This window comes from Eriocheir sinensis, chromosome 41 (assembly GCF_024679095.1).
Source record: "Eriocheir sinensis breed Jianghai 21 chromosome 41, ASM2467909v1, whole genome shotgun sequence".
Classification (NCBI taxonomy): Eukaryota; Metazoa; Arthropoda; class Malacostraca; order Decapoda; family Varunidae; genus Eriocheir; species Eriocheir sinensis.
The window spans coordinates 5345554-5368847 of NC_066549.1; the positions used below are offsets into that span (position 1 = coordinate 5345554).

The 23294-nt window shown below is 41.5% G+C and overlaps 2 protein-coding genes across 5 annotated transcripts in view; one reads left to right on the plus strand and one right to left on the minus strand.

Moving 5' to 3' along the window:
• LOC127009543 (uncharacterized) overlaps window positions 1-4728 on the plus strand; it is a 54790-nt gene extending 50062 nt beyond the window's left edge. The window contains exon 5 of the mRNA XM_050882717.1: window positions 1319-4728. Coding sequence (XP_050738674.1) covers window positions 1319-2651 — 1333 coding nt within the window. The 3' untranslated portion in view covers window positions 2652-4728. The remainder of the gene's footprint in view (window positions 1-1318) is intronic.
• LOC127009545 (actin-histidine N-methyltransferase-like) overlaps window positions 1-23294 on the minus strand; it is a 77871-nt gene extending 54577 nt beyond the window's left edge. The window contains exons 1-12 of one of the 4 annotated variants that reach the window (XM_050882718.1): window positions 14643-14784; window positions 13376-13491; window positions 12850-12954; window positions 11957-12033; window positions 11278-11419; window positions 10689-10880; window positions 10115-10238; window positions 9134-9245; window positions 7976-8117; window positions 7467-7652; window positions 6654-6805; window positions 3609-6198 (exon numbers count right to left, since the gene is read on the minus strand). In XM_050882718.1, the coding sequence (XP_050738675.1) occupies window positions 6076-6198; window positions 6654-6805; window positions 7467-7652; window positions 7976-8117; window positions 9134-9245; window positions 10115-10238; window positions 10689-10880; window positions 11278-11419; window positions 11957-12033; window positions 12850-12954; window positions 13376-13487 (1467 nt within the window). In that variant the 5' untranslated portion in view covers window positions 13488-13491; window positions 14643-14784 and the 3' untranslated portion in view covers window positions 3609-6075. Of the gene's footprint in view, window positions 1-3608; window positions 6199-6653; window positions 6806-7466; window positions 7653-7975; window positions 8118-9133; window positions 9246-10114; window positions 10239-10688; window positions 10881-11277; window positions 11420-11956; window positions 12034-12849; window positions 12955-13375; window positions 13492-13830; window positions 14062-14462; window positions 14487-14642; window positions 14785-22937 lie in introns of those variants that run through there. The other 3 variants (XM_050882720.1, XM_050882719.1, XM_050882721.1) reach the window with 3 other exon arrangements.

Below are 23294 nucleotides of genomic sequence, written 5' to 3' on the forward strand. Positions count from 1 at the left end.
CGAACTGTGAGCCTGATAGGAAGGAGACTCACGGAAACGGATATACATAGTGAAGGAGTGACTATGGAGGAGGATGAGATGAAGGAACCTTTTTATACCCTTTCTCTGCTCTCTGCTCTCTCTCTCTCTCTCTCTCTCTCTCTCTCTCTCTCTCTCTCTCTCTCTCTCTCGTCAGTGCCATCGTACAGTATCTAATGAAATACCGGGAAGTAAAACAACAACAACAACAAAAAAAAACAGCACGAGAGAGAGAGAGAGAGAGAGAGAGAGAGAGAGAGAGAGAGAGTGAGTGAGTGAGTGTATACTTTCGTGCTATCGGAGACATTATATTACGAGGAACAGACTTACGTACTACATTTCAGATCCAATAATACACAAGGATAAAACAGTTCTGAAGACAGCGGCCGTCGGGGTTGTCAGCGCAAGTTAGGGGCGTTGACGTCATTGCTTAATTAAATGAGACGAGCCCGCTGCCTCAAAATACTTCAGTTGACCGTAGAACAACAGAGGAGGAGAGGAAGTAGTAGTAGTACGGTAGTAGTAGTAGTAGTAGTAGTAGTAGTGGTAAACTTGTATGTATTGAACTAATAGAAAAACAATAATAATAATAATAATAATAATAATAATAATAATAATAATAATAATAATAATAATAATAATAATAATAATAATAATAATAATAATAACAATAACAATAATAATAATAATAATAATAATAATAATAATAATAATAATAATAATAATAGTAAATGATTTACTCGTCTCCTGCCCCGTGGAGGGAGAGTGAGTGAGCTTATTACAAGATGGCGCATATTTTCTTGTTGGTCACTCTGTATTAAGCCATTACGTGACTCACAACGCGGGGGACAGTTTCTTGTAGGCCACACGGCACCCTGTTATTATGTCACTCCCTGCACGGCGACCACTTTCTTGCTCCTCCTAATCCACCGCGCACACTGCTCCTCCTCCAATTTTGTCAAGAGCCACAGCTGTCTCTTTTAGCAGCAAAGCGGTTAGTGCAAATACGACCGAGTTTTAAAGCTTAGGTATACGTTTATGGACAGGAATGAGAGAATGCAAGTTGTTGGTTTTCAGGAGCTGCATTGTATGCATAGATCGACTCGCCTCTTGCAGATTCTTAATTCCCTTGCGTATTTTTTTTTTCTGTATTCTTGTGGTAGTTTTCTTGAGTGGTGTCATTACAACCTTATAATCTAGTAACCTAGCCAGAAAGAGATATTTTTTGTGTGTTTTGTTGTTCCTTAGGTTGTGATGAAAATATGCAATAAGATTAATAATTATCTTTCGCTCTTTTCAGGCCGACAGGACGGTGGAAGGCGGGGTCAACGGGCAGATTCCCGAGCAGCGGTGACGATGGGACGAGGGGCCGAGGGCCCACGCACCCCGTGTTTGATGGTGGCTATCGCCAGACAAGGCTGTTGCCGACTGGCGAGGAAGAGATGACAGTTGAAGAAGAAGGCGTGAGAAGTATATTCGACTTAAACACGACCACCGAGTACCAGCCGGAGGACTACATTAATTATCACGACTACGACCAAGGTCGTTCCCCTGAGCATACCCAGGACCACAAACCCCTCACCTTCCAGCACGTGATGCAGATCATGAATCTGGCCTCCCAAGCGGACCTGCACGCGCTACTGGAACAAAGGGGCATCACTTTCGACGAGTTGCGGGAGTTTTTGAGCAGTGGAGCGGGAAAGAAGGATGTCCTGGAGTTTCTAAAGCCACCTACTCCTACCACCTCTATCGACACCACAACCACCACCACAACTCCTCCAGAGATGTCACACCATGGACTTGATACAGCAGTCGTCGAGGAAGGTTACCAAGATGATGTCAGAGGGATAGCTTCCCCCTCCGAAGCCGATCACGAAGGGGAGGGCGACGACATCGAACAAGACAGCAAGGAACAAACTAAGAAAAACAGAAAAAAGGGGAGGAAAGGCAAGGGAGGAAGAAGAAGGAAGAACAAAAGACGCAAGATAAAGAAGGGACAGGGAGAAGAGGTGCCTGACGTAGATCCTTCGTCCGTCCCTCCTATCTTCGACACGACCTCGACCGAAGACCCTGAGCCTTGGACCCCGGGTACTCCAGGAACACTGCCTGAAGCTCCCCTGGCCACCACCATCGCCGCCACGGAAGACACCCTGCTGCCTACGACACAGCCACCGGCGGCAGACACAACGGTCACGTCACCCCCGTCGGTGCGGACCTCGGATGTGTCCATCGTGTCCGTGTCCGTGGAGGAGGTACCCTCTAACCCCTACCACAGGGCACCCGTTCTGACAACCGTAGTGGAGGACGCCATGCCCACCAGGAGGCACAACACCCATAACATAACACCCCCATTGGAGGACCGAACACCCAGGAAATTCCCCCGCCCCGCGAGACCCTCACTCGAGCCGGACCAAACAGTGAACGAGATAGAAAAGGTGAACTTCGTGCGGGAGGAGCAGCGGAACGACTACGTGTTCCCCCTGCGCGGGCTGCTCATCATCAGCGGCCTCATGGGAGCGCTGGCAGTGTTCACCCTCGTGGTTCTCATCTCGTACGCAGTCATCAAATGCTCGAAAAAGCCAGTCGTCAACAACTACCAAGTCTCCGAGCAACAGAAGCCCGCCGGCACGTGAGGCACTCGAACACCGACCGGGTCAGGCTGCCCCCCGCGGAGCACCGCCCGCCCCGCCGATCCTCCCAGGGCAAGGACGCCCCCGGACAACCTACAGTATTATGACGCGAGTGGTGGTGACGCTCACAGCTCACCACAGCCACCTGCAACATTCCTACCTGGTTCTTAACACTCACAAAGACGCGGTGAATCTTTAAACACTCCACAGCCTCACCTGAGCTTGTCTGTCGAGTCTAGATCCCGTATTTTTTTAACGCCTGTTTGAAAAGCCTCTGGTTGAAGTTGCAAGGCTCTTCTTGGACTGTTTTGTGACCCTAGTGATAGTTTTAGCTACACTTCTGCACCCTGAACTGGAATATCACCCATGAAAACGGTTTATCTTCGCTATGACCTTAGAAAATAGTCGTAATAGGAGCCCGATACGTAAGAGAACATGGATCTAGGCCACGCTACAATAGGTTACGCGTTCCCGTATTCCCACACATCCCCAAGTTTGTATGGGATGGGAAAGGAAATTAAAAGAAATGGATGAAGTGACTGTTGTTCAGATTTACCCGTTTTAGTCTGTACCTATAGCCTCTGCGGCACACCATGAGCCTCTACAAGCCCTCCAGACAGACAAACAGACACAAGACACTGCTTCATCGAGGTCTCAAAAAGTCTCAACAAACACAGCCACAGGTAATCACACAAAAACAGGACCAATACAATAAAAATACAATACAATAAAAAAAAGTTACAATAGTTACCAATATACAAAATCATAGGTACAAAATTACAGAAATAGTTACAATAAAAAACGTTAGGAAAGGTTAGCTACAAGCATTATAAAGAGAAACGGTTTAAGGTCACTGATAGAAAAAGAAAGATGTATAGTTCGGAACGTTTACGGATAATAATGAAAAGAAAAAAAGATAAATAGCTAAGATGGCAGAGACAAAACCCACAACACATTTACCTTGATTTGGAGCAGCTGCAGTTAGTTGGGGAGATGAAAACCAACTCAAAATAACGTCCACACTTTCCGGTACTATTCCACAGCTTTTCAGGCACCGACACGAGTGATAAACCGCAAAAATAACACAAAATAAGAAGCCCCGCGCAGCAAGCAACCCGCCATCACCGATTTGTTTTGTTTACTGTCCCGAGTTTGAGTCAAGGTTGCCGGATAATCGTACACAGAGCCGCGTATTTACCGGTTTCTGGCCCATAACTGTTGCCAAGAAACACCAATAATTAACCATTTAAACGATAACTATATATTAAGGCAGATATTTGGGTGATGAAGGCAGTTTTTGGGTCGGAAATCGGCAAACATAAGAGGCAGAGTACGACAATCTAGCAATGTTGGGTCACTCCGAGTTCGAGTTTGTTGTTGGGCTAAAAAATTTCGTAACTTCTTTTTTTTCTGTCCTGTGCTGCGGTCCACTTTTTTTATATATCATGCTTCCTTCTTTCCCATTTGTATATATTGCTCTGATTCCCCGCGAGAAACATTAATGTGTACAGTAATGAGTTAATTGTTACCGGTACAAGCTATGCCTCAGTTTTTTTTTTAATAAACACATTATGATTGACTGATGATTATTATGAATGATTGAATTATGATATATCCAGTTAAGGCTTATAGTCTTAATTACCATATTAGAATGAAATATGCCCTCCTCGGCTTTTTTTTCAATACAGAGGTAGATATAGGACTTCATAGGTAGTCTAGGCCATGCACAGTTCCACTACTATAAGCCTGTCTCTATTACATTGTCCCACGCACAGGAAATTAGCAGCCCCCATGCTATAATAAGGGTGTACTTGGACCATAGTGCCGGGTAAAATCAGCACTTTATCCAAATTCTAGCCTGGGTTCTTTTGATTGTGAGCCAGGCAGGTTGAGTCCTTATAGACCCAGGAGCCATGAACTCTAAGAATGGCAGAGATTCTTGTGGAACGGGAGAGCCATTCTGACATTATACTAGGCTATTGTATCACAGCTTTTTTTTACCCTTTTACTCATTAAGCATTGTACAAAAAGCTGGGAAAATGACCCCTCGAGAAATAATAAAGTGCAAATTAAACTATGATGTAAGGTATTTTTCTTCTTTCTGCATTTTATCAATTAACCCCTTGACTGCAAATTTCCTACAAGAAGACATCACCAAGCCACAGGAATGGAACAAAAAGTGGCTGCTACAATTCAAGGAAGAAAAATGTAAAGTCATGAACCTTGGGAGGATATCCAGCATACCAATACCACATGGGAAACACTCCACTATCCACCACAGAGGCAGAGAAAGACCTGGGAGTATATGTTACCAGGCTACCAGTGAAACCCAAATCCATGTCAATTGCAGCGGACGGGTTAAGGTTTTATTGTCTTGCTTTTCAATGTAACCATGCACACCTCTCTCCTTCTCTAGTCCTCATACTCGGAAAAATCATCTTTGGGACTCGAACAGAAACTTCTTGAGAAACATCACTGCCCTCTGGTTGAAAGACGTATCCAAGTGTGAGGAAACATGATAGGCCACTCAACATGAAGCATTGTGCCTTTCATGTCACTTCCTCCCACTTTTTTTATTAGCATCTTCACATTGGCAGTATATAGCATCAGGCAGTATATATATGTTGTTGTTAGTAGGACGGTAAAGGTCTTCCTTCCCAGCATACAGCAGCCTCTAGCATCCTGTTCAACTCTGCTATAAAAAAAAATAAAAAATAAAATAAATAAATAAAAAAAATCGTATTTCCAAAAAGGAAGGAAGAAGGAAGTTCTGAAAACAGTTTGGGTAACTCTAGTGGCTTATCTTTCCATCTTTGCTTTCTCTTCCATGTTCTCAGAAAATTCCCTCACAGGTGCTGTGGGAAATGGTTTGTTGATGAAATGTTAGTTATTTAATACCTAAATAGTTACAATAAATTAAAAAGTATACACATTTGAAGCATTGCAGCAACCCCCCTCACCAGCAGCATGCTTCCTGCACCATGACCAGCATTGGATTTGGTCTACTGGCAGATAAGGACCACAAAATTAATAAGAAAAAGGAAAACTGGCAAAACAAGCACCGAGAATAAGATCAGAACATTTACTAAGAACAATAGGTCTTTTGTAATGGTTTATTAAATAGACAATGTTGCTGATGATTTTTCTCACAGGAAATGTGAACACTGCTGGAACAATAAGCATTTACCATTCATGTTTTCTTCCTCACCTAGCAGACTCTTGGCAGTGACAGGCAAATAATTTGCTGAGTAAAAACTATATTTTTTGAAAAATGTAATCAGTACCAAACAGATAAATAGTGTCATCACGTCATCATTCATAATAGTCCTGTAGGCTGAAGATCTTGCAAAGCAAATCAAGTTGTGCAAGTTTTAACAAGTCCTTTTCAGTTCGACCTTGTTGCTGCTGCTGCTGCTGGTGCCACCACTCACTTCGTGGTGCGCGAGGCAAGGTAGGCAGCAGCGTCCTTCAAGATTCTCTTCTCACACATCAGCTGAGACCGCAGGAGGGCATCCAGCTCTGAGGCTTCCTTCAGTGAAGCTTCATCTTCCTGCCAGCACAAAAATATGAAGAGATAGAGGAAGCAGAGAATATCCATGGATTCAAAAAGCTAAATAGCATACTGTATATGGATACAGGACACTAGCACAACTCAAATTCTGGGAACTAAAACAATTAGACAGGTAATAACCATGGGTGGGAAATGAGATGCAGTCACATGTCCCATTCAGGTATAATAAAAGTGCCCACACAGATGTTATCATTTAGGTAAATGGAAGTGAACTTGTCTTTGGATCAATGCAGTGACTTTCACTGAGCTGTAAATAGGGTTCAGATGACGATAATTATAAAAAACGAGAGTGAATGATGATCCACATAAATATAATCCACATCGATGGAGATGATTGATTATTAACATAAATATAATCCACACCAATGAAGATGATTGATGATCCACATAAAAATAATCCACACCAATAAAGCTAATTCAGCCAGAACCATCACCTGCAGAGTGGTGGGGTAAGCCCTGGTGAGGAGGGTCACACGGGTATGCAGGAAGGCCCAGGTCTTGTCTTCCACAGTGGTGCCCACGTCACAGTCTTCATGCAGCAAGCCACGCGCTTTCTCCCCGTCTTCCTTCCACTTGGCCAGAGAGTCTGTAGAGGAGTGCTTGGAGTCACACCAGTCTACTCGTGATCAAAGCTAACCTCTCTCCCCTTCTTGCTCTTTCTCATATTATGTAATTTTCAAAGAGCTGTGCTAGAAGCCAACACAGATGGTGTACATGTATTGGAGTGTAATGTATAACTGTAGATAAACACACAGCTGCAGAAATAATATCATTCTGAAGTCCATAATACAATTTTACTTCATCATCTACATGTAGCATGGAATCAGCATACAGTTATCTAAATGTAGATATCAGTGAAAACTTGATAGCTTTTCTCATCTACATGGAGTAATTACATAAACTGCAGATGAGTAACCACTGCCTCTACTTTTCTTGTCACACAGGTTTTTGTGTGGAGAGTTACCTAGTGAATGAATGATGAAAAATGGGCATCTTGTGTCCTTTCTAATAGAGTTCTTGCTATAAAATAATCTACTTAACTTTTAAAAGTCTAAGGTCCACATAAATCTATTTGTCATTTCTAGGTTTCCAGTTATTTCAAGAACTCTTTGATTGAACTGCAATGGAAATGTATTTTGGGCAAAAAAATTTAATGAATCAGGCCAGACACCACTGAATACTCAAGCTGTTGTGTCTTAAAATCAGTCAGTTGATTGATTAGGGTCAGCAAGTCTGAACATACTGACCTTTATCCATACAGAATATCCTGGTGAAGGCAAGGAGGCCCGGAGAGACAGGGTGGAGGCCGGGCACCAGCATGAAGGCCCCAGCAGCAGGCAGCCCCAGGGAGGCCAGGAGGGCCACCTTCTCCTGGTGCAGCGGGTCATTTTTACTCACTCCCAACTTGATGGGAAGACTGTCATTCTTGTTGTCTGCATATATGCATACTTTATTAGCTATGGATGCTCACACTTAAATACATATCATCTATTCCAAAAGAGCTCAAAAAGGGAATGTGAAATCACATGCAAACACAGTTAGATAGGAAAAAGAAAGAATCTGAACATAGCTTATCAACATTGTGAAGCAATCAGCTATAAATGTTGTAGAAGTTAAAACACCATTCACTGACTTTTATCTGTATGGGGATAAAATAGAACTCAAAATATGAATATCTGGAGGTATTCATAAAACAGTAAGTCAATGTCAGACTTATTTTTCTCTTAAAATCAATAATTCTAGGACATGACTGAACCTGGGTCTGTGAAGCCGTTGTGGAGGAAGAGCTCAGTGTTGGCTCGCTGACTGTAGTGGATGGTGAACTGTTCCTCGGCAGTGAAGTCACGCTGGGCCAGACACCGACAACCCTGGCCTTCTTCATCGCAGTCGGTGGAGTACTGAGAAGGGGGAAACAATGCTCATGGAGATGTCTCTCATACAGGGAGGGAAAAGGATGAATGATGATTTGGAATGACTCAGAGTATTAAATGGACATATAATGCTTGTCCCAAATATCTTATCTCTACTTCCTATACTACTAAGTAGGGTAAGGCCAGAGATGTGAAAGAAATAAAAAGTTGCGGTTACCTAAAGATAAGGGTTGTTGCAAAATACCTAAAATATTCAGATGACAAAGGTGATATGGAATAGGGTAAAAATAGGGCCCCAGTTTGCCCCAAGAACTTTTTTATTCTTCCTTTGTGCCTCTGTGGTGTAGTGGTTAGAATTTCAAACTACTACTCTGTGGATCTGGGTCCAATCTTTGCCTGGGCAGTCAACATGCAGCCCACTCAGCTGTTCATTCTCCCTTTCAGGTTGATCAATAAATGGGTATTTGGGAAATGTGGGAAAAATAAAATGTGGTAACTCAGAAGTCACACTGGCCCTGTGTCCCAGGGTAACAGGCTTTTATCCCCCACAGGTTCATGAGCTGAGATAACAAATGAGTGCTGACACACTGAGCAGCTACAGCACATACCTCTAACTTTACCTTTGTCTCTAAGCATTTTTTTCATGCGAATCTTTTTAGATTCCAACCATATGACAATGGCTTAGCCTACTGCATAAAGGTAAAGGTAAAGCTAGGGGCATAGGCTAAAGCTGTGCATTGCTTCACTGCTCATCTTCACCACAATGGCCTTTGAGCCGGAAATAACTCATTACCACGGGACACAGAGTCAGTGTGACATCTATGCTTTCAAAGTTTACTTTCCCCAGGTATCCCCAGGTACCCATTTCTCAACCAGCCTGAAAGGGAGAAGTACTAATCACTTCACCATGGAGGCACTAAAGGCAAATGTTTACTGATTTTATCTATATACTGACATCTGTAAATCAAACTTTATTGGACTTGACCACCTACCAAATGCAATGCTACTGTTGATATTCAACAGACATATAACTAATCACTCACAATCCCTTGCTCATGGTTGGCCATGTCCCAAGCAGGGATGAGGGCCAGCTGGCCACTCCCACCAGCCATGGGGATGCGGTTCTGCCGGGTCATCACTGTTGACACAGCCCACCTGGGGAGGGCAAGTGTCAGTGATGTAGGTCTTGAGTGCAGAGATTACTAGTGGCATGGCAAAACTGATTGTTTATAACAATATGGTGTGTACCAGAGAAGAAATGTGTTGACATAAGGTTAATAAGGAATAGAATAGTGTGTGTGTAATTGACCATGGTCTGATGATGCAGTGGTCTCAATCACCAGCCAGGGATGGATAAAAAAATGAAAAATAATTTTAAACATGGAGAATAATATCTATCAATAATCTTCTGGCAATGTTATTTTATAGAACAGATCAATGATAATAAGAACCACCTATCATGGTATTAGCATATTTAGCATAACAGTGAATAAGAAATTACATGGCTAGCAATAAACAAGCAGGATTCAAAGAAAGCAGGGCTGCACAGATTGAATTTTTACAACTGAACTTTTTTTTAGCTTTGAAAAAAACAAAGGTCATTCCAGGTATTCATGGATATGGAGGTGTGTGACAGTCAACAGGAGAGGATGGTGGGTAGTACTGTATATGTATAAAATGAAGGATAGTGAAAAAAAGTTGAAATTATGCTCATGCTGCCCTGTCTCCATTTTTTGTTATACCCAGTTTATTACTTTTTAATTTACTGATTTCTTTTGCCTGAACCACATCTGGTATATTTCAAGGTTGATATCAGTGCTAACAACAGTGTTTAATGATACATGAATACAAAAGCTAATAAGAGTACAACAATTCTGCACTGCAAATTAACAATGGGTCACTTTTGCTTCTTAACACTATGAAAACTCAAAATATACAGGTAATAAAGCAAAAGCACTGGTTATTCGATGTGTATTGCATTACTAATCCTTACTTCAATAATCATATTCTATTTCTGTCCTCACCTGTAGGCATCGAAGGTGAAGTAGTCCCTGATGGGCCAGCTCTTGGCCTCCGGGGACGACTGCAGGATGCGGTAGAAATACGAGTACTGCCGTGCTATGTTACGAAACTGTTTCACAGCCTCCTCTGTCATAGGCAAAACACATCAGAGTCTTCTCTATACAACTTACTCTAGTAGACTTAACCTTGCATTATAATTATTTGAGGTGTGAAACATGCAAGTGTCAAAATGAACAGTTGATAAAAGGTGTATTTTATATGGTTTAATGGCTAAGGTCTATGGTCTGTACAACCTATACTCTTCAAAAATTATATTTATATTTATGTATTTTACTAAATACAGGTATTGAATCCAACCAAAAAATCATGAGTTAAGGAGTCAATTGGTTTCACCAAGTGTTAAGAGACACCACAAGAGAGTACTAGGCAGATTATTACTTAAACTAGAATATCAACTGTTAAGAGTGCATTGCTCCACGTACATATCTTCCATTATATAAACTGCAAAATACATAACACTTAATTACTGCAATATAATTCTAATATGATCTTGTAGAAATACTGTTGAGGACCTACCCAGGACGGGTGAACCCTTCAGTGCTTGGTACTGCTCTGGGGTGAAGTAAAGGGTGGTGGGGTAGGAGGCTGGCAGGAGACGGAGGTAGGGCTGCCAGGGGGAATTGGGGTTGACAAACTCCCCCAGAACATGCAGCGCCAGACAAACATTGCCCATGTGCTGGAGTATGGGGTCACGCTCAATCAAGGGACCTGTGAATCAACCCACAAACACAAGGGAAAAAAGGTTAGTTCCCCTTTCAACCCCATAGAGATGTTTGATATTCCATTTATCATGAACACAAGGAATATAAGGAGACAACAAGTGGTCATTCACAAAACCCAGAGCATCTGAAGACCAGATATTTACCATCTTCCCTCGCAATCCATAAATCGGATTTAAATCCTTCTAACTTCCACATGAAAATTTAAATTATATAAGCATTAACTATGTAACTTTAATTCATTCCATTCATCCACTTCCCAGTTAGTAAGCCAGCATCTGCATGAAAAAAAAATTCATACAACCTGAACAGTAAAAATATGAAAAATTTGTAAAAGATCCTTAAACCAAAATCTAATAGTCTCCATCCAGTCACATGTCACTCACCGAGGTAGGACTTCCTGGCCGTCTCCTCAGTAATCATGGCCTCCTTGGGCACCACGATCACCTCCTCCCCTTGCTTCAGATCCCTACAAGCCTTCAGGCCCAGCCCCATTGGCCCATAATCTGCCACCTCCACACCTGTCATCTGAACATTCATCCAAGCAATGTTAGAAATGAACTGGATGTAACACTTCTTGGTTTTGATTGCTACTATAGGCAATTATTGGTTGGCAAGTTTCTATATTGTTCAAAAATATTCCATGGACTTAGATACCATACAACACATTTCCATGATGATGAAGGTTCTGCAGAGTTGATTAAAAGTGAATATCCAAAAATCTAAACTATTTTGCAAAACAACTTTTCATTGATAATTGAATATTCAGCAACAGAGCAATAAATTACTTGAATGTGTGAACACCGACATAAGATGAAAGTAAGAAAATGATAACATCAGTCTTGTCACCACTCCAAGGTCTGCCTGAGACACCACATCAACACAGCACATACACACACACACATTCCAAAATACAGTTTCAGAAGCTACAAACACTGACAGAACATACTGGAATTGTTGGAATAGAACAATATACTGCAATTAGAATTATGACCCATGGTAAATGACACCTTTTGCCCTTCACTGACTGGCCCAGGCCCCAGTATCAGCATCAGTTCTACTTACAGTGATATCTTTCTCTTTGAGCCAGGCCATAAAAGGAATTACTTGCTCCAGTCGAGAATACTGTGGCAGCTGAATGTCTGAAAATAAAAATCATTATTAGATAAACAAGGCCATGAAAACATGTATCAAAACTATATGAAGTTATAATAATAATGCAGGGATTAAATATCTAGTTAAAGTTTTCAATCTTCAAAATGAGTGCAACAAACTTTACAGGCATACAACCACTAAATTACAATTGATGGTGCAATAAAAACATCAAAGTAAAATAAATTACAGGACCATTATTAAGAAAAAGAGTACAGACAAGATAAAAGAAAATCCTTAAATTTAAAAAAAAAACAGTAAGCCATTTCTAAGAAACAGAAGGAACACCACATAATATCTAACAATTATTGTGAGGTAACATCTTCTTTATAATGTGAATCATCCGCTTGAGCATTTTATCATCAGTATAAAGTGGGGAAATTAGCAAGCCCACCCTCTCAGAGTAGGTGTTTCCACATCCCCCTCCCTTGTACTTGAAAACTGTAGCTGCACCTCAGAAAAGTGGATCCAATAAGGGTGCCAAGTGTGGTATCATAGTTAAAAAGAATTACTCCCATTGTTTCTTCCTTCACCTTCACTACTTTTCTACAAAAAATAATAGTATAAATCTATCATCTACATATGAATGTTTTGAAAACCCTTGGATATGAACCATTATTTTGAATGTAACCTTTATTAATTAAGAAAAAATTGTACCACTTTAGTAACGTATACATAATAATAACATTAATTATGACCACATTGACCAGGTCATACACAGCCTGGCACTAGCCATCAAAAATCATTCCAGTAGCAATATTACAAGACAAATTCTGCACTACTGACTAATATGTTAAAATACAAACCTTTTTCTAATTCCCTGATCTTCTCAATAAGCTTGTAGATTTCCATGTGCTCCGCCCACTCCTGTGCTGGGCTGGGGGTCGTGGCCGGTGGAACCTTGGTGCATCCTGAAGCAAGATTCAAGTCAGTTAGGCATGCCAGGAATTGTTGGTGGCTCAATATATATTTTTTGCTTTTGGAAAGGCTTATGAGGAAAGGGGTCTTATTGGAGCAAGGGAGGTCATGGGAAGAGAAAGAACTATTTTTTTTTTTTAACCAGGGGAACTGACTGGGTTTTTTGGAAGGTGCCAAACTATAGCAAATGTCCCTAACTTTACATTATTTAAGCACCCATTTAGTGCCACTAGTACCAGTATTGTGGAGTATCATGAGGTGATGTACAATTTTTCTGTCTATTGAGGTTACAACTTCATCTAGTCAGTTTACTTATTCCAGTTTCATTTAATTATCATCACTGTAATTACATTATCACCTTTCCTTCTTATATAACATATACATGCACACAACCTGCTTCTCTCTGCAACTCACGTTTGAATACATTATCCACGATGGCAGTCAGTTCCCCTCTGGTGTGAGGCAGCAGCTTGGCCGGGCCAGAGCTGCGGTGGGGACCTTTCTTTGCATTGCTTTTCTTACCCATGGTGCTGCAAAGGACAACACATATGATTGGTGGGTATTGTTTGTGTCAGTCATCATCAGCAACAGGCTCTATGTAATTCATCCACACTGTGAGACTTGGGCTACAACTGCTCCCAATCACAATGTTAAAGGTACATGCCAGGCAAAAGGTGTAACCTGGAAATATTTAAAAAAGTTTTCCAAGTATTAATAATCACCTTTCCTTCAAATCACATGTTTAAACAGAAAACAGTTAAGAGAATTTGTAATAATAGCTAAAATAACTGCTACAGAAACATGAATATTTATACAAAATCATGAAAACACCAAGAACAGGTTTACAGATCCCAGGCACTAATAAACACCTCAAGCAGCCGCTGAGAAGAGGAATTCACATATGTTGAATGTCTGTCCAGCAACAATTTGTAAGATTCTGTAGGATGCGGCGGTAAAACTAGAGTAGTACAACAGTATGTGATACCTTGGAAAACTTATTATTGCCGTGGGAGAAATATTGGAGGCACGCAGTGATTCTCCATATTTACCGCAGTGTTAGGAAGATTAACCTCAATATGTACCATGAGAATAATTGGAAGTCCATCTTGATCTGCACTAATCTAACCCAACCAAATAAAGAAATTAATAAACCCAAAGTACAGCAACCTAACCTCATTACCGGTATGTAATTCTCCAAACTCCACCATATCAGGCAACCTAACCACCTAAAAAATGGGTTAATGACTTCTTGGCTAAACCAGGCGACTAGTCTAACCTCAATATTATCCAAATGAAGGACAGAAATCACAAAAAAAATTCCCTCAACAGTAAATGACACTTCCTATCAATCAGCTGGAGGGGTCAGGGGATGGCCACGCCCCTGACTGGCATGAGGGTTGTCCACTATGCAACTCGGAGACACATGTGAATACTGGCTACTTGAAGAGAGACAAAGGAGAGTAATAGTGCATTCATAGAGGGAGGAAAACCAGGAAAATACACAGGGACGAAGGGGCACAGCTGATCCACGTCCCGTTATAAAGAAAAACCTAAACAGTGACCCGCCCACACGGTTTACTCATCCTTCCTTTCCCTCCATTACCTCACTCTAGGGGACAGGTATGACCTCACCCACTCTTAACACACACACGAGAGTTAACCAGAGGCACGAGGGGCTGACCTGGTGGTGGCTGCACGTCTCTGTTTCCACGTCCTATTCTTGGCCAACACGAGTCTCGCCGCGGTGGTGTGCTGGGCCTGGCGGGGCTCCAAGGGGGGGGGGGGGGGCGAACCCAATTTGTGGCAGGTGTGGAAGCAGGTGTGGAAAGCCTCGATCCGTGAATCTCCATAGCCTGCATTTTATATTAGTGTTACCGCCGATCAGAGAGACAAAGAGAGGATGAGAGAGACAGAGAAAGAGAACCCAATTTGTGGCAGGTGTGGTAACAGGTGTGGAAAGCCTCGATCCGTGAATCCCCATAGCCTGCGTTTTATATAAGTGTTACCGCCGATTTGAGAGACAATACCGCCGATCAGAGAGACAAGGAGAGGATGAGAGAGACAGAGAAAGAGAACCCAATTTGTGGCAGGTGTGGAAACAGGTGTGGAAAGCCTCGATCCGTGAATCTCCATAGCCTGCGTTTTATATAAGTGTTACCGCCGATTTGAGAGACAATACCGCCGATCAGAGAGACAAGGAGAGGATGAGAGAGACAGAGAAAGAGAACCCAATTTGTGGCAGGTGTGGAAACAGGTGTGGAAAGCCTCGATCCGTGAATCTCCATAGCCTGCGTTTCATATAAGTGTTACCGCCGATTTGAGAGACAATACCGCCGATCAGAGAGACAAGGAGAGGATGAGACAGAGAAAGAGAATCCAATTTGTGGCAGGTGTGGAAACAGGTGTGGAAAGCCTCGATCCGTGAATCTCCATAGCCTGCGTTTTATATAAGTGTTACCGCCGATTTGAGAGACAATACCGCCGATCAGAGAGACAAGGAGAGGATGAGAGAGAGAGAGAAAGAGAACCCAATTTGTGGCAGGTGTGGAAACAGGTGTGGAAAGCCTCGATCCGTGAATCTCCATAGCCTGCGTTTTATATAAGTGTTACCGCCAATTAGAGAGACAATACCGCCGATCAGAGAGACAAAGATAGGGTGAGAGAGACAGGGTGAGAGAAAGTACTGTCGGGTCAGAGGTCATTGCATGGTTATATAAGGCCATGTAAGGCTAATTCTCTGCTTAATCGATCGTACATACTCCTGCATACTTTCTGCTTTAAAGGGCGCTGGGTTGGATGTCAGATGGTGTGCAAGATTGATTGCTTGATAGTTTATTGTTGCAAGTAAAGGATAATTATAGTACCCACATTTACCCCCCCCCCCCCATCTCTCTCACACACACACACACACACACACACACACAAGGTGACAGTTATGTGGCGCTTTTATAGTATTTTGGTAAGACAGTCTACCATTAAAATACGTGAAGCAGCCACAATATACCATTTCGAGATCATGATTATTTCCTAGGTGACTTTTTTTCAAGTCTAAACTCGAACTGCCATTCCCTCACAAGACATTCCAACCCAAGGATAATTTAGGAGTACATGATTATAATACGTAAAACAGTTTCCTTGGTATAACCTTCAAGACACCTCTCCACCCGAAACTGATCTCTCTTTATGGCCACTCTATACTATCTTCTGTTGTGGGAGCAGCAATATAACGGTTTTTATTTTATTTTTCTTTAGTCTACACTCTTTCTGTTGCCCTTGAACCGTCTCCTTTGTTGTAAAATAAAAAAATAAAAATAGACATCCCCGAGTATTTATTTATTATCTATTTATCAATATTTACTAAAGGCTGAGGGAGCTTCTTTGGAGATAAAAAAAAAAGTTGAGGTGGTGCCAAGACAAAGGAACAGTAACTATATTAAAAGCTTCCGGGGGACTGGCTGGCAGGATTTTTAAGGAGGCCGACGAGACATTCACCCATGCTAACGGAGAATGTATCTATCGAGCTAAGTCACATGTAAGGATAGAGATGAATGATGGTAAGACAACAAACGACATCCAAACAAAGAATACCATGTAACCTTGACGCCTGACCTTAACACAGATCTGACTGGATTATTCGACAGGATCAAGCCTTGCATAGCCATCCACGGCACCGGGCAGCCCTGGATCGGTATTCTCAGACGCTTCCACCTCTCATGTCATATAGTTCCAAAGGCTAAAATGGAGTTTAATCGGGTTTTCATGGGTGTTAATTCACGTTTAAGGTACAGAAGAGGGGTCAAACTACCACCAGGGTTATAAATGTACCTCTGCAAATGCCCAGTACCCCTTCAAAAACCCTGTCAATTATGAGTGTGTAAGCGGCGAAGCGTTTGAGAATATGTATGGTTCCTGGGCGATAGCAGACGATGCAACACGTGTAGGCCTATGCACGTAGCTCTGTATTGTATTTTTTATAGGTAGTGTTGCAACAATAATATACAACAAGGGCGCAAGTCAGAGCCTATCGGCCACACCAAAAAGAATAGTACATGTATAAAGAAAAATTGCATTGATAGTAATTATAATTAAGACTTTCAAGACAGTATAGTTATTTAATACTGTACAGAGAAAAATAAAAGTGCCTATCTAGATAAATGAGTAATATTTACACTCAACACTAGGATCATAATGCATGGTTATCACATATTCTTTTTATGGGAATTAAATCCTTTAGCTGATCATTGGTATATTGGCTATATTACTATTATTATTATTATTATTATTATTATTATTATTATTATTATTATTATTATTATTATGGTCGTACTCAGCCTGTTGCATGCATTATTTGTTGTTGTTTGTAGATTAGACACGTGTGTGTGTGTGTGTGTGTGTGTGTGTGTGTGTGTGTGTGTCGCAGGTGTCAAAACAGGTGTTAGGTGGATTCAGGCCACGACGCATCGCCGCTCCTGAAGGGTATAACATCACAAAGTAGTTTTGCTCGTATAACCTATTTACGCCCTCAAGGTAAAATTAATGGTATATGTGACGTGTCTCTAGAGGACTCGTATGATTATGTGTTACACTGCCGGACGTGGCAACTTTGCGAAATTCTTCTTCTTCTTCTTCTTCTTTGTCTTCTTCTTTTCCTTCTTCTTCTTCTTTTTCTTTTCCTTTTTTTTCTTCTTCTTCCTCTTCTTCTTCTTCTTCTTGAACAACCAACCGTCGTCATGTATCTAGTTTTCCTCTCTTTCTTCTTTCTTTCTTCCTTTCTTTCTTCCTTTCTTCTTCTCCTTTTCTTTCAACAACAAACAACCGTCTTCATTTATCTATCATTTTCTTCATCACCTTCTTCGATAAATAATAAACCTATCATTCTCATTTTTCAGACTAAACTGTTTCTTTTCCTTCTTTCTTTTCGTTTCTTTCTTCTTCCTTCTTTCTTTCTTTTCCTTTCTTCTTTCTTTTCCTTCCTTTCTTTCTTTTCTATTTCTTTCTTTCTTTCTTTTCCTTCCTTCCTTTTTTTCTCTTTCTTTCTTTCTTGCTTTCTTTCTTTTTTTTCTTTTCCTTCCTTCGTTTCTTTCTTTTCCTTCATGCCTTGCTTTCTTTCTTTTCCTTTCTTTCTTTCTTTTCCTTCCTTTCTTTCCTTCTTCTTTTTCTTCTTCTTTTCCCTCTTCTTCTTCTTTATTTTCTTCTTCTTCTTTTCCTTCTTCTTTTCCTTCTTTTTCATCTTTTTCTTCTTCTTCTTCTTCTTTTCCTACTTCTCCTTCTTCTTCTAGGCGGGTGAAATAATAGCTCCCGTCGGACATGCACACTCTCCCCCCGGCAAACAAGTCAGTCCAGCAGGTTCTTCCAGGCTTGGTCATGCCTCGCTGTTATTGTGAAGGCCGGGGAGTGCTGGCGGCGGTGTGGTGGTAGGCAAGGTGGTAGGCCTCGCTGATGGATCGCTGCCTGCTACTAGAGATCTGTGGCTATAACCTACAGTTAACGTCAGTATGCAACACAGGAAGGAAACAGACCGTGGTAGCGCTCTCTCTCTCTCTCTCTCTCTCTCTCTCTCTCTCTCTCTCTCCCCCATGGTAATACTAATACTAATAACACTACTACTACTACTACTACTACTACTACTACTACTACTACTACTACTACTACTACTACTACTACTAATAATAATAATAATAATAATAATAATAATAATAATAATAATAATAATAAAACCATTAAAATAGTAATAATAATGATAAAAATGGCAATGATAATAACGATAATGCCAATATGATAATAATATTGATAGTGATAATAATAATAATAATAATAATAATAATAATAATAATAATAATAATAATAATAATAATAATAATAATAATAATAACAAAACAAAAACAATGATAATAGAGATAATATTAATTTCTAATAATAAGAAGAATTATGATGATGATAATTTTATTTTTTGATGCCATTAACTTACTACCGAAGAGTGGCATTACACAATAACGAGGTGAAATACAAGTCTTAAGAGGTATAAGCTCCTTTACTCTCTCTCTCTCTCTCTCTCTCTCTCTCTCTCTCTCTCTCTCTCTCTCTCTCTCAGCTCAGCGTTATTTAATCAACAGGAAGTGATGAGCGTGCATTCGGCGATAAAACAAACAGGAAAACACGATATAAGCTGACGGGGCAATCAGACTGTTATGCTGCACCGGTCAACACGTACGCCGCGATAAAACAATTCACTAGCCAAGAGAAATAAACAGCCGATTCTTATAATAAACACCATTCAGTACTTATTTACTTCTTGTCACGTACTCTGCATGACACTAGGATGGTGATATTTTGAAGCCTGAAAGTCTATGTATAAACAGCTAGATTCCCAGAGGATGACAATTTGAAGAGAATGATAATTTGACATATAAAGAACAAAAATAATCACGTGGATTCAAAATTGTCTTGCCAAAGATATATTTTAATCGCCATGGTGAGTAAAACGCTCCCCGCTTTTATGGTTGCATGTTATTATACCTCTACTCATATTCATTGGTTTACTCTTCTCTTGTCTAGTTATCAGAAGTAAAGGAAGGGAAGCACTGGTCTAGAACAAAGCGATTTCACGAAACGACAGAAGAGCGCTGACCTCGACCCTCGCTCCAGCTCACACACAGACAGGAAGAGCGAGCCAAACTAAACTGCTGACCTCGTGAACGCCAAGCTTTACATTCCCGTCCGCAGAGTGCAGACAGCTACAGACGAATGGAACACGAAAACCATCAACGTAGACGATTGAGGACCGACCACCATTGCTAACCTCCTTTCTGGTACGAGACATTGAACCTAATTATACAGGTTCGTGTCGCACAACAAGGAGAAAAAAATAACTTAATAATGCTGGTTACGAAGGACGTGCCTCGGCCACCGCTCCACATGCCCGGATGTGCAGGGTCGGGATTCTCAGACGCTTCCACCTCTCATGTCAACTACTTCCAAAGGCCGAAAAAGAGATTAATCGGGGTTTCATGAGTGTTTTGTTCACATTCACGGTACAGAAGAAGGATAAAACTACCACCAGGGTCATTACACTACCCTGGAAATCCCCAAAACTCCTACGTAAGCCTTGTCAAATAAATATATGAAGTTGGGCGCCGAAATGTTTGAGATTGTGGATGGTAGCACCGTAGGGCAGCAGCAGGGTCAGCGGAGGGAGGCTGGAGATATTGCACCATGTGACCACAATATTTGGCATTATCTGTGGCATCTTGAAATGTAGGTACCCCGCGTAATGTGGTGCAACAGGGTAAAAAATGAAATGTCAACTGTAAATTGCTGTCGTAAGAATGTGTCTGTCTTTCTATACCTATCTTTCTATCTATCTACCTATCTACACACATACACACACACACCACACACACACGAGAGAGAGAGAGAGAGAGAGAGAGAGAGAGAGAGAGAGAGAGAGAGAGAGACGCTTTGATGACAGACAAGTTATTTCAGCAATAATGGGCATAGTGAGGAAACATATGTTAGGGATCACACACACACACACACGGTTGCCTGGGCGGGGTATCGAGGGCGCGGTAAGGGTTAGATAAGCTGCTTGTACCGGGCTCCACCAGAATATAAAAAAAATAATAATAATAATCATCACGAGCTGGGACATGACCTAACATCAATTACATCTTACACCATCCTGCGTAATGAACTTTCTCTACAATGTCATCTGCTGACTCACACCCTACTGCAATCAAGGAAGGTGAAATTTCCCCTTGGACATCCGCAGCAGCAAAAATGGGGAAGAAATTTTAAGTTTGGCAACAGCGCCTCAGACTCTCTCGCTGCCTGCTGCTGGTCTGACTGAGGCTACTGCACCGCCACCAAGGCATTCCGAGTGGCAGCAGGATCAGCACTTGTGTAGATAGCGACGTCAACACATCTTTGAATTGCAATCATACGATGCTTTGACTTCAAGATGCTCTCATTTCTCATTTTTAAAAAGATATAATTCCCATCATAAACAAGATAACCTGCATCACGTGTTCTAATCACCACCTCCGCACTCCATCATTACCAACAGTTGACACCACGCCCCTGCGAATGTTGATATTAGCCACACACGTCACGCATACATAGTGCCATTAGTCTTTATGAGGTACAAAAGGTTATCACTGTAGATCAAGCAAATTAAGACTTAATTCCTTTCCCTGTCCCATGCTCGTATAACAATAAATGAAGACGAGACAATGCAAACGACATCGGTATTCATCTGAGCTGCATCGACTTACGAAAGCATGATACCACCACCACTACAACCACCACCACCACCACAACAAATACACTACTACTACTACTACTACTACTATTACAAGTGCAGCTACAACTACAAATTCACTTATAAACATGATACTAAACATAAAAAAATCATAAAATTACTTCTGATGGCAAAATTTATACTTCAGCTACCAATATTGGCAGTCTCTCTCTCTCTCTCTCTCTCTCTCTCTCTCTCTCTCTCATCCGCCACCACCGCCACAACACCCGCATAATACCACCACCAACAACAACATCCTAAACACTGCTATCATCACTTTTGGTATCAGCTCCTCATCGTAATCTTGTGTAGCCTATTAATAAGAGTGACATTGTCCAGCAGTATTCAATCTTCTTTATCTTTTCTCCTTCCTTTGATACAACGCAGTATACAACACATTCACTACATGTATTCACTACCCACACTTCCGGTAGCTTCTAACTTGCATCATCTCTAACTAATCAATCAATTGTTTTTTTCCATCCTTATAAACGTTTTTAGGATAGACGGTTTACTGAAAAAGAGTCAGTTCGTCACCCATCAAGTCTAGCATGCCAGTTCATTAGAGTCCTCTTCATCAACTTCAAAAAACAGTTATATTTATTTTTGTTTACGTTTTTTAGGTTAGCTACGTACCCAGCAACTACACTAACTTGTTTGCTCGTTTTTTCTCCCTAATAATCTACGCATCTCAATCTATCTCCTCCCCTATCTCTATCTCTCTATCTATCTATGTATCACTTCCCAGCCTAGAAAAAAAACCCACTAGTCACACCATCCCCACCAACGTAAGAGAGAGAGAGAGAGAGAGAGAGCAGTGTGGTGGTTGTCTGACTCACGGTGGGCTGAAGGTTATTGTTGCCGAACCAGTTACTAGGTCTCTCTCTCTCTCTCTCTCTCTCTCTCTCTCTCTCTCTCTCTCTTCTTATCAACAGGGACGACAGCGGCGATAAGTTTCAGATGAATCGTCACTATATTAAAAAACGCATAGGGAAAAGGAAGACAGAATTACAAAACAGCCATGACTTCCTCTTGAAACTATTATACGACGAAGAAGGAGGAAGAGGAGGAAAAAGAAGAAGAGGAAGAGGATGAGCTAGGAGGAGGAGAGGAAATACTACACCAGAACAGCTATAAATAAACACCAAAGCACAGGAAATGTTGACAACCAAGAGATAAGAACAGCAACTCAACATGTACAGCCCAAGCCTCAAACCTGACAGGCTATCATTTACCTAACTATGCAATTATATGCCATTTTCGTTATCTGTGTTTGCATATTCCCAGCTTCCTCTTATGGGCCCTTCAATGCCACTCAAAATATAATGTGATAGATGAATTGGCTTGAGGAATTGGTAGAGGTCAGGGAGTTAAAAGAGAGGGAGAGAGAGAGAGAGGAAGGCTGCTCGGGCACATGTCAGCCACCACATATGCCCAGAATGTTTGGAGTGCTGTCTCAACCCGTCCCCCAAGAAACGGGTAAAAGTCAGCTGGGAGAACTCATCCCTTTGCCGGAAATCATGTAACATCTAATGACTCACAGCAGTAGGTATTTCGCAGTAATTCTCATTTCTCCACGTAACAGAATTGTTTTGGTTAGGATGGATCGATGATAAGACCAGTTGCATGCATGACACTCTTATCGTTATTAGAAGCAAAGGTATTTACTGTTTTGCCTACCCCAAGTCTTATAATTCCTTAGTTGAAAAGAATCCCGTCAGTCAGGTGAGGACAGGGGTAGGCAGGGGGACCACTTCGGGGCCAGGGCCACCACAACATCACCAGTATTTGTTTTGGTCTTGACGTCAGCCCAACCACACGACTCCTTCCAAGCCACCATCAGCCAGCCAATCACAAGAAGCGTATTGCACCACATGGAGAAAGTTAAATATAATATCGACCAATGGGAGGGAGGGTGTATAGCCCGGCCGCCCTTTAAAACCACGCGCGCACGTCCCCTGCGCCACCACTCGTCCTCTCCCAGCGAAGGAAAGCTAGTAAACTCCTGCTCTTATTGTACGTCGTGATCCTCAGTGT